Source organism: Phragmites australis, chromosome 23 (assembly GCF_958298935.1).
Source record: "Phragmites australis chromosome 23, lpPhrAust1.1, whole genome shotgun sequence".
Classification (NCBI taxonomy): Eukaryota; Viridiplantae; Streptophyta; class Magnoliopsida; order Poales; family Poaceae; genus Phragmites; species Phragmites australis.
This window is the reverse complement of record NC_084943.1, coordinates 3,097,403-3,109,982: the sequence shown is the minus strand read 5'-3', so window position 1 is coordinate 3,109,982 and position 12,580 is coordinate 3,097,403. Positions and strand designations below refer to the sequence as shown.

Here is a 12,580-nt window from a genome sequence, read left to right as displayed (position 1 = left end):
AAGGTAGATGAGAAAATCAACAGATAGATATATATCAGGAAAGTGAAATGGACGGATGAGATAGGTCATTCCTGCACAAGTGCATGCAGAGTTGCATTTCCCAGCACGTCCATGACTCTTCTCATGTGTGTTTTGCATGCCATGCATCATTAGCAGCCATGCCGCGTGTTTGCTTCCACGGAAAACCAGCCTTCCGTTTCCATTTCACTATTTTATATCAGGAAAGTAAAATGGACGGACGAGATAGGTCATTCCTGCACAAGTGCATGCGGAGTTGCATTTCCCAGCACGTCCACGACCTTCTCTTCTCATGTGTGTTATGCATGCCATGCATCATTAGCAGCCATGCCGCGTGTTTGCTTCCACGGAAAACCGGCCTTCCGTTTCCATTTCACTACTTTCTAGCTACAGCCAACAGTCCTCACACCTTCCATCCATTGCCCTCTCGCTCTATGTCTCTCCCTCACTTTCCTCTCTCCAGCTAGAACAAAAGGCCGGACAACATCTCTCCCTCTCTCTATCTCTATCTCTACAGAGACGAGAGGGAAGCCAGCTAGAGCCTGGTCAGTACTCTAGCTAGGTCTCCTTCCTGGTGTTCCAACCTGCCATCTCTACAGGTTTGATTGATTGATCGCCTAGATTTTTGGTCTCTTAATTTGATTTTCTGCGGGTGCTTATGGTACCATCTTCATGTATATGATGTGCCTTATGTGGCTAGCTTAGTGGATCCATGGACATGATCTCCAGCGACAGCAGCGCTGCAGCATCTGCTCACGACCACAACCACCAGGAGCAGCACCAGCACCAAAAGGTAATAATAATCTCAACTTCTTCCCCACTTCCTCATCTAGGCATGTCTAGATCGATCGTGGCAAAATGAATAGATCTCAAAGTTCTCTTAGGGATGATCGCTTCTTGATCTTGATCGCAAGTATACATATATATATGCTAGCTAGCTTCATGCCTCCGCACGTGAGATTATTCATTGACTGTGTATACCCTAACTGGCTAGTTACGAATTGAGGCGTAAAGTAGTTGTACCATAGTCATCAGAAATAGGGTCGATGCTACGATCCACGACCCCGGATCAAACGATACAGATCACAGGTCTAGTTCACCACCGAGACAAAGCCGTGGGACACCACTATTGTAGAGAGAGAGGTGGGGAAAACTTACCAGTGAGTCTGGATGGATCTCCACCTGGCGCTGTTGTAGGAGGATGGGGAGGCGAAAACATAGTCACCAGAAATATGGCAACCGAGTGGTGTGCGCGGAAGAGCTCACTGGTGGGGGATAGGCTGGGAGGGAGGCTGCGCGGGAGCCGAGCGGAGGTGGGCTGCATTAGAACTCTAGAGAATAGTGAGCGGATGGGCTGTTTCGCGTAGAGAGGTAGAGGAGGTGACTAGCTCTCGGTCGGTGGCTCGACTTGGAGAAGCAGCTCGGGTGGAGATGTATTTGGGAAGGAGGTGGCTGTGGCTGCGATGCACGCGGCTGAGGGAAGAAGAAGCCCCTGTTGCTGGGCTTGCGCTGTATCGAGGGAAAGAGGGAAGGAAAGGGTTAAACGAGCCAAAAGGGAAGAATGCGCTGTGGGCCGTAAAAAGAGAATGGAAGCCCATTCCTTTCTATTTCTTTCTCTCTTTTTTCTTTTCCCTTTTGATTTCATCCCAGGGTCACGTACCGTGTCATGAATTATCGTCCTAAAGAAATATACCCCTTCGTACCACGCTTTTGTTGACCCGCATCCCGTGACCTCATTCTCGACCTGGTCGACTCAGATTTCTGGTGCCTAGGAGTTGTATGCACATATCTTGATCTGTTTGCTCTCAAATACTCCCTCGATCATGGGCGCCAATCAATTGAGCCTATTCTTCATGCATCAGCGAACTGGACCACCAGTTCAAAGATGTAGGGATGAAAATGGTACGGAAACGATCGAAAAAGGCCTAAACCGCTTTCAGTTTCATATTTTCTCTCGGAAATGAAGTTGATAATGATAATGCCGAAAACGAATACGATGTCGATAATACGAGAAAACCGAAAATGGCGTTGTCAAGATGGAAACATGCTGGTATCGATCGGGAATGATAATTTAAACTCGAAAGCACCAAACCTGGAGCTTCATTACAATAACTAAATTGTTTTAGGATTGCAAGGATTTTGGATATAACAGTGGAAGAGAATGGGTCTGAAGATTTTAGATAATAGTAAACCATAAAAATATAAATTGTGATATCTAACCCTAGCTGTTTTATAAGTAAGTTTGTCTTTGTTGCTTAGCAGGCTCATGGTGTCGACAATGGCGTCACTTCATCTCACATGCGCAGCTTCACGTCGTGTGGGGATGGTCGGATGGGGTGATGTCACATCAGGAAGGGGAGGGCATAGGAGGAAAGGTGTCGAGGGCTGGAGGTGCTAGATATGGGAGGTGGGATCTGGTTACCAGTGGACACGCGAAGGGAGTCACTCCGGTGGTGGTGGCTGTCTACCCGTCTAGGGTTGGACTGGCCAATTGCGTGGGGTCGATCGTCAACCTACCATGGGTGACTAGGCGAATAGACAACGAGAGGCTAGGTTGGGAACCTGGGTGTCGGTGTATCAAGAATCGGGGGTCCCTGAGTCCCGAGACCAGGCCAGCCGTCCGCCACGTGTCACCATCCCGCGAGGTCCCTCTTGAAGGATAAGGAAAATCTAAAGTTCCGGGAGAAGGTGCTCGGGGCCACAGCCTCTAGTCCCCGAGCACCCCAGTTCCCCGATGACCCGCAGAGTCCAAGTACCGGGAAGAAAGTGCTCGGGGAAGTGCCCGCTCGCCCCCAAGTACCCTAGTCCCCCGATGGGCAGAAGAACTAAGTGCTTGGGAGAGAGTGCTCGGGGCTGCGCGGGGCAGCCCCCGAGCGCTCGGTTCCCCGAAGGTTCTACCGAAGTGCTCGGGAGAGAGTGCTCGGGGCTGCACGTGACGGCCCCTGAGCGCTCGGTTCCCCGAAGGTTCTACAAAAGTGCTCGGGAGAGAGTGCTCGGGGCTGCACGTGGCAGCCCCCGAGCACTCGGTTCCCCGAAGGTGCGTGCAAAGGCGCTCGGGAGAGAGTGCTCGGGGCTGCACATGGCAGCCCCCGAGCACTCAGTTCCCCGAAAGTGCGTGCAAAGGCGCTCGGGAGAGGGTACTCGGGGTTGCACGTGGCAGCCCCCGAGCACTCGGTTCCCCGAAGGTTCGCGCGAGGGTACCCGAAGCCCCGACGACCCAGAGGGGCCCACCGACGAGGCGTCAACCAGTCAGAGGTCCAAGGCCGCATTTAATGGGCATGCGCGGCCTGACATCCTGACATCCTGACATCCCCAGCTGCTCCCGCCGCAGTGTCAGTCCCTGCCATGCTTTGGCAGAGGGGCGTGAGTCCATTAATTGCACGGGTCCCGTCCCGTATCATCCGGGGTATCTCGGGATAACGTTGCCAGGATCAAAGCGTTCCGCCTGCCACCCTGCCCCGGCAGAGGAACAAGACAGGGTGGGTGCGCCGGGTGCCTCTGTGGCTGCCCGGTGGGCCCTCTCGATGGCGCCAGGGCGTCCACAGTGACGGGTGGTCGGACGCGCGTTGCGTTTTTCCACTGCCTCTGTCACTTCGCCCAGAGGAAATGATAACACCTTTCTCAGTCGTGGCGTCTTGGAACATGAGCCCCTTCTTTCCCATTTGGGGTATGTCGTGGCCGGCATACAGAAAGAAGACGAGAGGAGAAAAAAGAAGAACATAGACCAAGACAACCCGAACACACGAGAAAACATCTGAAGACAGATCGAGACGATCGAAGACATCATCCGAAGAACACCGCAAGCGAGCTTGAGCAGAGCTAGAACAAGGGAGCCTCAAACTCTCAGTTAGACAATATATTCTTGTAACCAGATATATCCCTGAGGGATCCCCTTCGGGGAAGGATATTGCATCCACACAGGAGTAGGGTGTTACGCCCCCGTGCGGCCCGAACCTGTCTAAACTCCGGTGCATTTATTTCTCTTTGCACTAGGTCGACCATCCCCCACCACCGGCCGTTGCATTTATTTCCAGTTCCATTTATTTCTCCGACGAACTCATTCAGGATCATCCCCCCGACCGAATCTCTAAAAAGGGGTCTCTCGGGATCCCTGCGACAGGAGTTCATCCTCCGACACTGGGAGACTAGGAGGCCTGTTGCCTGTTGGGCCATGGGCCATGTCTGAGTTGAGATGGACCACATGAAGGAGAAATGAGAATTCCCGGTGGTAATTCCCGGCCGGAAATGGAAGAACTTGAAAACGATCGGAAATGGCCTAAATCGTTTCCACCATCATTTTTGCAGAGTTTTCTCGTTTCTATTTTTTGTTTTTCCAATACATCGTTTCAGGCTGCTATGGTCAGAAAAGTTCAAAATCGATCTCTGGAATACCGAGAATTATCATTTTCGTTTTCATCCCTACAAAGATGGATTCTTTTTATTTTATTTTCTTGTCTAGCTACTGTGGTATAGGCTGAGGAAAAGATTGCTCCAATTGTTCCCTCCAGCTTTCGGATTACTATAAGTAATATCCCCGGCTAATAAGTACTATATATGCTTCAAATATGCGCATATGGACCAGCGAACTATTTAGGTAAGTTTTGTAAATCGATCGTATTGGTTCTGGATGGGACCGCCGAGAAATTGATCTGACATTCCATTGGGGTTTAAGCTTGGAATGTTTAGCTGATCACATGACGTGTTGACAGGCAAACTTGGATCGCACAAGTTCATAATAGCCCGCATGCAGATGTATTTGGCTTCTGGACAATTATTAGTAGCTAAGTGTGAGATCTATGTTATCATTTCTTGAAGGAATGGCTGCAGAGAGGCCGGTCGGGTCTGATCAGTTCTAGCTCTTCTTTTGTTTGCTTAGCTAAGATTAGGTCGCGCGTCTAGCTAAAAATTCAGTCTTGAGCTTTGAGTTATTGATGCTAATTGAGCATGATGCATGGGTCCATTACTAAAGAGGACAAACCATATACTCCCTATATAAAATTCCAAAAGAACCAACGGATGAATGAGGAATCCTTTAATCTGTTTTCCAAAACCTGTTTCTTAGCTTTTTATCATTTGGTTTTCATGTAAAAATTGCAGAAAGATAGCTTATGGCAAGCGGACATTTTGTCTGTGTTCATTTCATTTATGTTTTTTTATTTAATTCGGAAGTTGAGTACTGATAATATTATAGTTCCTTAAGTACTGATGGTTTGAACACAAATTCCACCCCGCCGTAGCTAATGTGAAGCACACATCTTGTTTGTTCATCTTTAATTTGCTGCAGGAGGCGATGGGCGCTGCGGTGGCATCCCCACAGACGGAGGAAGGGAGGAATGGCAATGGCAAGCAGACACGGCAGCAGCAGGTGGCGGCGGCGGGGAGCGGCGGCGGTGGTGGTGGGGAGCGTAAGCCTCGGCCTGCACACGATCATGCCCTCAAATGCCCACGGTGCGACTCCACCAACACCAAGTTCTGCTACTACAACAACTACAGCATGTCCCAGCCGCGCTACTTCTGCAAGGCCTGCCGCCGCTACTGGACTCAAGGCGGCTCCCTCCGCAACGTCCCTGTCGGCGGCGGGTGCCGCAAGAAGAAGCGCTCCTCCGGCTCGTCCTCATCCGCCTCGGCATCGTCGGGTTCCTCAAGCTCTAGCTCCAAGATCAACAGCACGCTGGTGCCAGGACAACCCATGGTACCCCCCTCAACGACGGCCTTCCCCAACGTGCTCCCGACGTTTGTGTCGACCGGCTTCGAGCTCCCCAGGGACCACCACCTCTCCCTGCCCTTAGCACCCTTGCCCTTGTCCAGCCCGCCGCCGGCACTGGCTCCCGGTGTTGGGACGACGACGCCATTTATGGACATACTTACGGGAGGGTTTCTTGATGGCACCAGCAGCATCCATCAGATCAGCAACGGCTTCTACGGTCCTACGACTGGCGGTGGCAACGAGATGGTGATGCCGATGCCGATGCCGCCGTCATTTGGATTTGGTGTGATGCAGCATCAGCATGGGATGGGTGGGCATGCAGCAGCAATCGGTGGCGGTGCACCTGCTGCTACACAGGGAGGGCAGTGGCCGACGACAGCACAGCATGGGAATTACAATGGTGATGTTGCAGCTGGATCAGCTGGGCTGCAGGTTGGTGATCATGGTGCACATCAGCAGGGCAGTTCGAATAACAATGTGATGATGGATACCAACAACAATAGCGGCTCATCCACAAGGGAGTACTGTTACTGGAACGAAAACAGCAATGGGAGTGCTGCTGCTGCAAATAATCCGTGGCAAGCAGGAGGTGTCATCAATAGCGGCTCTCTCATCTGATTCAATTCTGGTGTAAGTGCAATCATCATGCTTCATCCATCATGGAAGAAATCAAGAATGGTGTAGGAAGGGGAACCCAACCAATTGAGGAGTGTGTAGTTAGAGGATCGATGCATCGGAGTTGTTGGTGATGATGGCAAGTCATCGTGCATCATATTTTAATTTGTTCATTTGCATGCATCAGAGTTTGTGGTGATGTTTCATTTGGATAATTTAATTTCCAGTGGATTTCTTTAATTCCTCCGCTTATTTTGTTAATTAGTTTTTTTTGCTTCATTTGTTCCTTGTTTCTTAGACTATAGATTTTCCTGTGTACTTAGTTTGGATCAGGCAGGCGGTTTAACCTGCTTATAGCTAGAACCATGCATAGTATACTTAAGAAAAAAAAATAAGATCATTCGTGAATACTATATAATTGGTTGCTGCAGATGTTGAGAGAAGTAGCATTGATACCAAGTGCGGGGCGCTTGCTTAAGATCATAGAGGGACTTCGAGAGTAGACAGACGTAGTCAGGATGGCACTTGTCAATGAAGCCCGCTGGTTGCTGGCAATAAACTTGTTCCAAGAGCTTGCCGTGAAGGAAAGCATTCTTCATGGCAAGTTGATGCATAGGCCATTGTCGCGAAGCAGCCAGGTGAAGGACCATTCGAAGTTGAGGCTAGGCCAGGGCGTTGAGAAAATCCCCAGACCACTCATCGAGCCTTGTGCCGCTCAAGTGTGCCATCTGACTTCATTTTGTTGTAGAAAATCCATTTCATGCTGGTGATATGCGTGCCACAAGGCCAGGGCACAAGTGCCCATGTCCTATTCAACTGCAGCACCTGGGACTCCTCCTGCGTCGTCGTAACCCAACGGGGACCACAGAGTGTAGCACGAACCAATGTGGGTACAGCCGCATGCAGTTGTGGCGACGTGGGCGTACCGTGGGTTCGGCATGGAAATGCCCGCTTTGCCACATGTGATCATGGGGTGTTGTCAACGCAGAAGGTTCCGTCGGTGCAGGGAACGCAGGTAAGGGCGAAGCCGTGTCGTGTGGTGAAGAGGATGCTGCCGATGGTGAGGTAAGAGCCATTGCAGAGGATGCTTGCTAGTGCCGGTGATGTAGCCGCGGGCTTAGCCTAAGGCGTAAGCCCACTATTTTGATAGGATAGGATGGTGCTAGAACTGGATTCTTGCAGTGTCAGTAGGCTCAAAGGGAATGGAAAACAGGGCGTTGCGGCACGACTCAAGGCGAGCGGTGAACAGGAGCATGAACTGGTACTTGCAAGATATTGACCATCAGTCGAGATGAACTGGTATTAGCAGAGCGTTCGCCAGCGGATTGTAAGACCTATTGGAAAGGAGACATTCTTTTGTCAAAGTATTCATGACGAGAGGTCAGAACATGATGTGGCACTTTTTTTTTAGATAAAGGTCCAAGCCCGGCCTTTATGGGAGGCCTATTTATGGATGCCGAGGATCAATCCCCGGCCGGCTCGCACCACCCTTGATGACTTGCCAACCGAGCTAAGCTCTATTCCCGAACACGATGTGGCACTGGGTCATAGCATCAGTAACCTTTGGTGTAAGAAGGATAACCGAGAAAGACGCAAGCAATGGAACGTGCTGCTAGTTTATGAGTAGCGGTGGCCGTCATGTTGGGATAGCATAGGCGTCCAAAAATGCGGAGGCACTCGTTGTGCAGTGGGTGACTGAGGAGTAGCTGGTGAGGTGTGGTGTTCTGACCAGGCCGATAGGACCATAGGTTCAGGAGATAAGTAGCCATTGCAAGAGCATCGGGCCATAATGTGGGTGGCAGTGAGGCATGAAAAAGCAGTTAGCGAAACGGTCATTCAGGTGCAAAGGACTCATTCAGCTCATCCATTTTGCTGATATGTGTATGGACAGGTGAGGCGCAACACAATACCATGGGCAGAGAGGCAGGAGTGGAAGGTCATGTTGTCTAATTCCTTCCCATTGTCGGTTTGGAAATAGTGAATGGGATGCTGGAACTGAGTTCTAACATAAGCATGGAAGGCGATCAGCATTGAGAGAACATCGTATTTACTTTTCAGAGGGAAAGTCCAAGTAAAATGCAATTAATCGTCAAGAATTACCAAATAATATTGCATCCCAAAATGGCTAAAAACTGGAGAAGTCCAAACATCACAATGCAAGAGGTCAGAAGGAAATTGGGAGACAATACTTAGAGGAATGAAAAGGAAGGCGTACATGCTTACCTAGACAACAAGCATGGCATGTATGATTATTGGAAGATTTACAATAGTAATCAAAATAACGTAAAATGCTAGATAAAGTATCACGACTAGGATGGCCGAGGCGAGTGTGGCAAAGATCCACTATGGCTGAAGCATGGAAATTCTGGACATGCCCATCAGCAGAGTTGGTGCGCAAAGGTAAAGGTCTCCTGTGTTGTTACTATAGAGCAGTTCCTTCCAACTGCGAAGATCCTTGAGAAACCAAGTTGAAATATACCTTGGTTTACTTGTGATGAGTGATTGACATTGATATTTATTTGGCTTGATGATCTTCGGTTTTGTATGAGCTTTACTGCGATTTGAATTAATTTGGGATTTCATTTGAGCATATTAATTATGGACTAACTGTAATTGGAGTTGGAGATATGTGTTTGATTATCTCATGGTGTGCAGGTGATTGATGCAACTTGGTGGTCGATGGCATGATGATCGAGGCCAAGCGGAGTGCTTGGTGCCAAACGATCAAGGAGGCCGTGCAGAGTCAAGGGTGATTCTAGCTGAACACGTGAAGGTCAAGAAAAGCATGGAAGGCGGATAGAGACGGTGTGTTGACAAAGTCAAGCGAAGGGGATGCCGGTGCAAGTGATAAGGCGGCCTGAGGGACCGGGAGTGGGAGAGACTTGCCGGCGGTCAGGATCTCATGACGGAGTATACGCGTCAACATCGAAGCACTTGCTTAAGGTGTAAGCAAGGCGGCGAGTCACATTTTGAGAAGCGTGCAAACGGTTTCACAGTTTGACCTCAAAACCGTGAGAGTATTGGAGGAGTACGTGGTACCATCGCGAAGCTTGCGGCGAGGCAAAGCTAAGTCATGAAGGCGCCATAGCCGTTCGATGAATGGAGAAGAAAATAGACCAAAATACCCTTGATGGTAGGTAGGAGTGTACTATAAGAGAGGGGTATTTTGGGAAAAAATAAGAAAACTTAGGGGTCAAGTTTTCTAGACCTATAAATAGAGGAGTAGGGCTATGAGAGAGTTCGAACCAGCCACTTGAGCCCCTCTTGTGCCACCCATTTGAGAGCTTAGAGTTAGGGTTTTAAAGAAGAGAAAGATAAATATTTAGCCTATGTAATAGGTGAGAGTTTTGAGAGATAAATTTTTGTAATCCGTCTAAAATAGGCTGACCTCTTTGAGTAATAAAGTTTATGTTTTTGCATATCCTTGAATTTCCCTCCTTCTAGTTTCACTCTATTGGTTCCCTTGCAAGTTTGCAAGTTTTTCGGTTTTCGATTTTGATTTCGTTTTGGTTTTTAGGCTGAAATTTCAGCACCTTGTGAGGTCATTCTTCTTGTTGCTAGAGGCATAAAATTCACATACACACGCTTGTATGATGGGGTTTTGAATTTCCTTGCCTCTGGACAATCAACTTGGAGAGTTTCGTTGCTCGGTGTTCATCTTTTCTTGTTTCTGTGCAAGTTGTGATCTTTCGAGTGCTAAGACACATTGATTGATCTTAAATGGATCCTATGATTCATATATCATCCATGGAGTCGTATTGCCTCGATTTTCTCTTGTTAAAATTTCTCTCTATTTTTTGCTTTCACTTGAGTTTTGAGGTGCATTGGGTAATCCAAATAGGAGAAGACCATCGACTTCGCAAGAAATTTGTTGAGATGTCTATTCACCTTCCTATAGTTGCCAATCTCATTCCTACAAGCATAATTATCTTTTTTGTAAGAGTACACACAGAGACCAAATTCTTAATCAAGGAGGGAGAGATAAGAATGTTGTTGAGTTGTAAGGGTGAAGCAGAAGTAGGAATTTAGGAGTGGCCAGTGTATTTGACAGGAAAGGAAGCTCCATTGGTGACAATAATGCGAGATGAGGAGGAGCAGAGAGAGTAGGAAGAGATAATACCGGGGTTGGGTGCCATGTGCATCGTTGCTCCGGTGTCAAGGAACCGATCACCGGCACCAGAGTATGGTGCAACAGCTAGCATGCCATGGAGGGTCGAGAGAAGTGCTGGATCATAGGATTATGTGGTCGGTGAAGGCATCGAGATGTCTGGCACATACCCGGCTGTCAACGCCATCTGAAGATGGGGAACACCAGGACGAGGTACAAGGACGTACACCAGACACATCCACAGTATGGGTCATGCTTGCACGATGCCAATCTAGGGGTTGTACCCGGGAACCTAGGATGTCGGCGTTGCTGGTGTTGCCGAAGTAGCGGGATCATCAGGCGAAGCAGCGGTGGATCCGACTGCAAACGGAGCCATCGTAGCCTCCATCTTCTCTATATGAGCGATGCGAGTTTCTTCTTGGAGAAGGTAGGAACAAGCACGGAGGAATGACGTTGGAGGAGCATGTGTGGTGATTGTGCAAATCATGTGACTAAATTTGGCATTCATGCCACACAAAGTGTTGATGACGAGGGCCTGATCGGTGATTGGGGAGCCGACATCACGCAAGGTGTCAGCGAGCCAATTGAGATGGCTAGCTGCAGTATTCCGTGATCATCATTTCGCCCTGGTAAAGACAATGAAATTCTTGCTTGGTGTAGACCATGCGCTGCATGCAGTTGTCGAGGAAGAGCCTGGCCATTGCCGTCCAGGCACAGTACGTTGCGTCCTTTGGTTTGATGATGATGTGAAGGATTTCCTTTGACACAGTTGTGTACGTAAAGCCAGGAGACAATGCAATACTCGACTTGCGTCCACTCTGCATCATCGAGCTTTTGCTGAGCATCAACTGAGCTGTCAACATGGTCGCGAGGAGCCCAAACTTGCTGAATGCGTTGTTGAAGAACGTACTCTAGGCAGTGTAGTTGTATTCGTTGAAGTCCAACTCAACCGGCACATGAGCACAAATGTTAATGAGTGGAATGGATGTGGCAGCAATGGGATCGAATTGGTGCAGCCGGTTGAGGAAGAAAGGGGATTGAGGTGTGAGCGGTGGAACCAGCCAAGGAGGATGGGCTGGAGGCCGAGGAGGTTGGGGTAGCGGAAATTGAGAGAAGAGATCTAGGATCGAGAGGAAACTAATACCATGTATGAGATTGAAATGCAACACAAATGTATTGATCATCTCAGTGTGTTCTTATACAAGAATACATGTGCCGAGCACAGCAAAACAGGCTGCCATCGTGCTAACGTGCAGCAAGATAGAGGGGAGGTGGCACAAGAATAGGGGCCAGGGGCTATTTTTACACTGGGAATGCTAGAGTTACATCCTGCACGCTGGACACCAATATCTTACATTTCTCAATATACATGCACCCGTACATATTTGCTAGATACCTACCGAATGATTTTATTTTATTTTACTTTTTTTTGGTTGGGGGTCCTTCGAATTGCATGCGTACGATGCATGAAGATTTTTGATCCAGGCAGCAAAGCCTTCTTCTCCAATGAGTTCTTCCTCTTCTCTGGCGAGGTTGTCGTCTTTTTCGGTGAGCTTTAGGGCTCAGGCTTAGGGTTAGGATTCAGAGTTGGATGGTCCCCCATCTTAGAGGGAATAATGTTGTGGGTGGTGGCATGGTGAGGCAGCGGTGACGCCGCAAACATCAAGAGGGTGGTGGGCGAGGTCAATGGCAGGGCAGGCAAAGCAATGACCCAGCATTGCCAGGTTAATGAGGTGATGGCCGATGGCTACAGATCGTGAGGAGCAAGAGCCTTCAGAAACGGGGAGGAGGGTGGCACATGGGCACCGAAGGCAAGGAAGAAAGCAACAAGAAAGGGCGAAGGTGTTGCGCGTAGGGCGGGGGCGGCGGAGGAAGGCCGGCAATGAAGGTGACGCAACACAAGGGGTAGGTGAAGTGCAGGAGGTAGTGGTGCTAGAGCAACTCAGCGGCGTGGAGGTTGGTTTTCTCGATCGAATCTAGGCACCTCTCAAGTAGCAAAGGGGACAAGGAGATGAACTATTGGCTATAGAATCATCTGATTGTTATCTAGACAATCCCTATTGGTTAATTTCCCTTGCCTTTGTGATTTCCTATCGAAATTGTCTTAGGGAGGAATGGAACTAGAGAAGAGG

General features: G+C 49.0%; 1 protein-coding gene across 1 annotated transcript; it reads left to right on the top strand.

Moving 5' to 3' along the window:
* The first annotated feature begins 5,308 nt into the window (after window positions 1–5,308).
* Window positions 5,309–6,343, top strand: LOC133905664 (dof zinc finger protein 3-like). Its single transcript, XM_062347429.1, has one exon. The coding sequence runs from the start codon at window positions 5,309–5,311 to the stop codon at window positions 6,341–6,343; it is 1,035 nt and encodes a 344-aa protein (XP_062203413.1).
* Window positions 6,344–12,580: the final 6,237 nt, after the last annotated feature.

Excerpts from the sequence above, each read along its gene's own strand:
- LOC133905664 (XM_062347429.1), top strand. The coding sequence starts at position 5,309 with ATGGGCGCTGCGGTGGCATCCCCACAGACGGAGGAAGGGAGGAATGGC.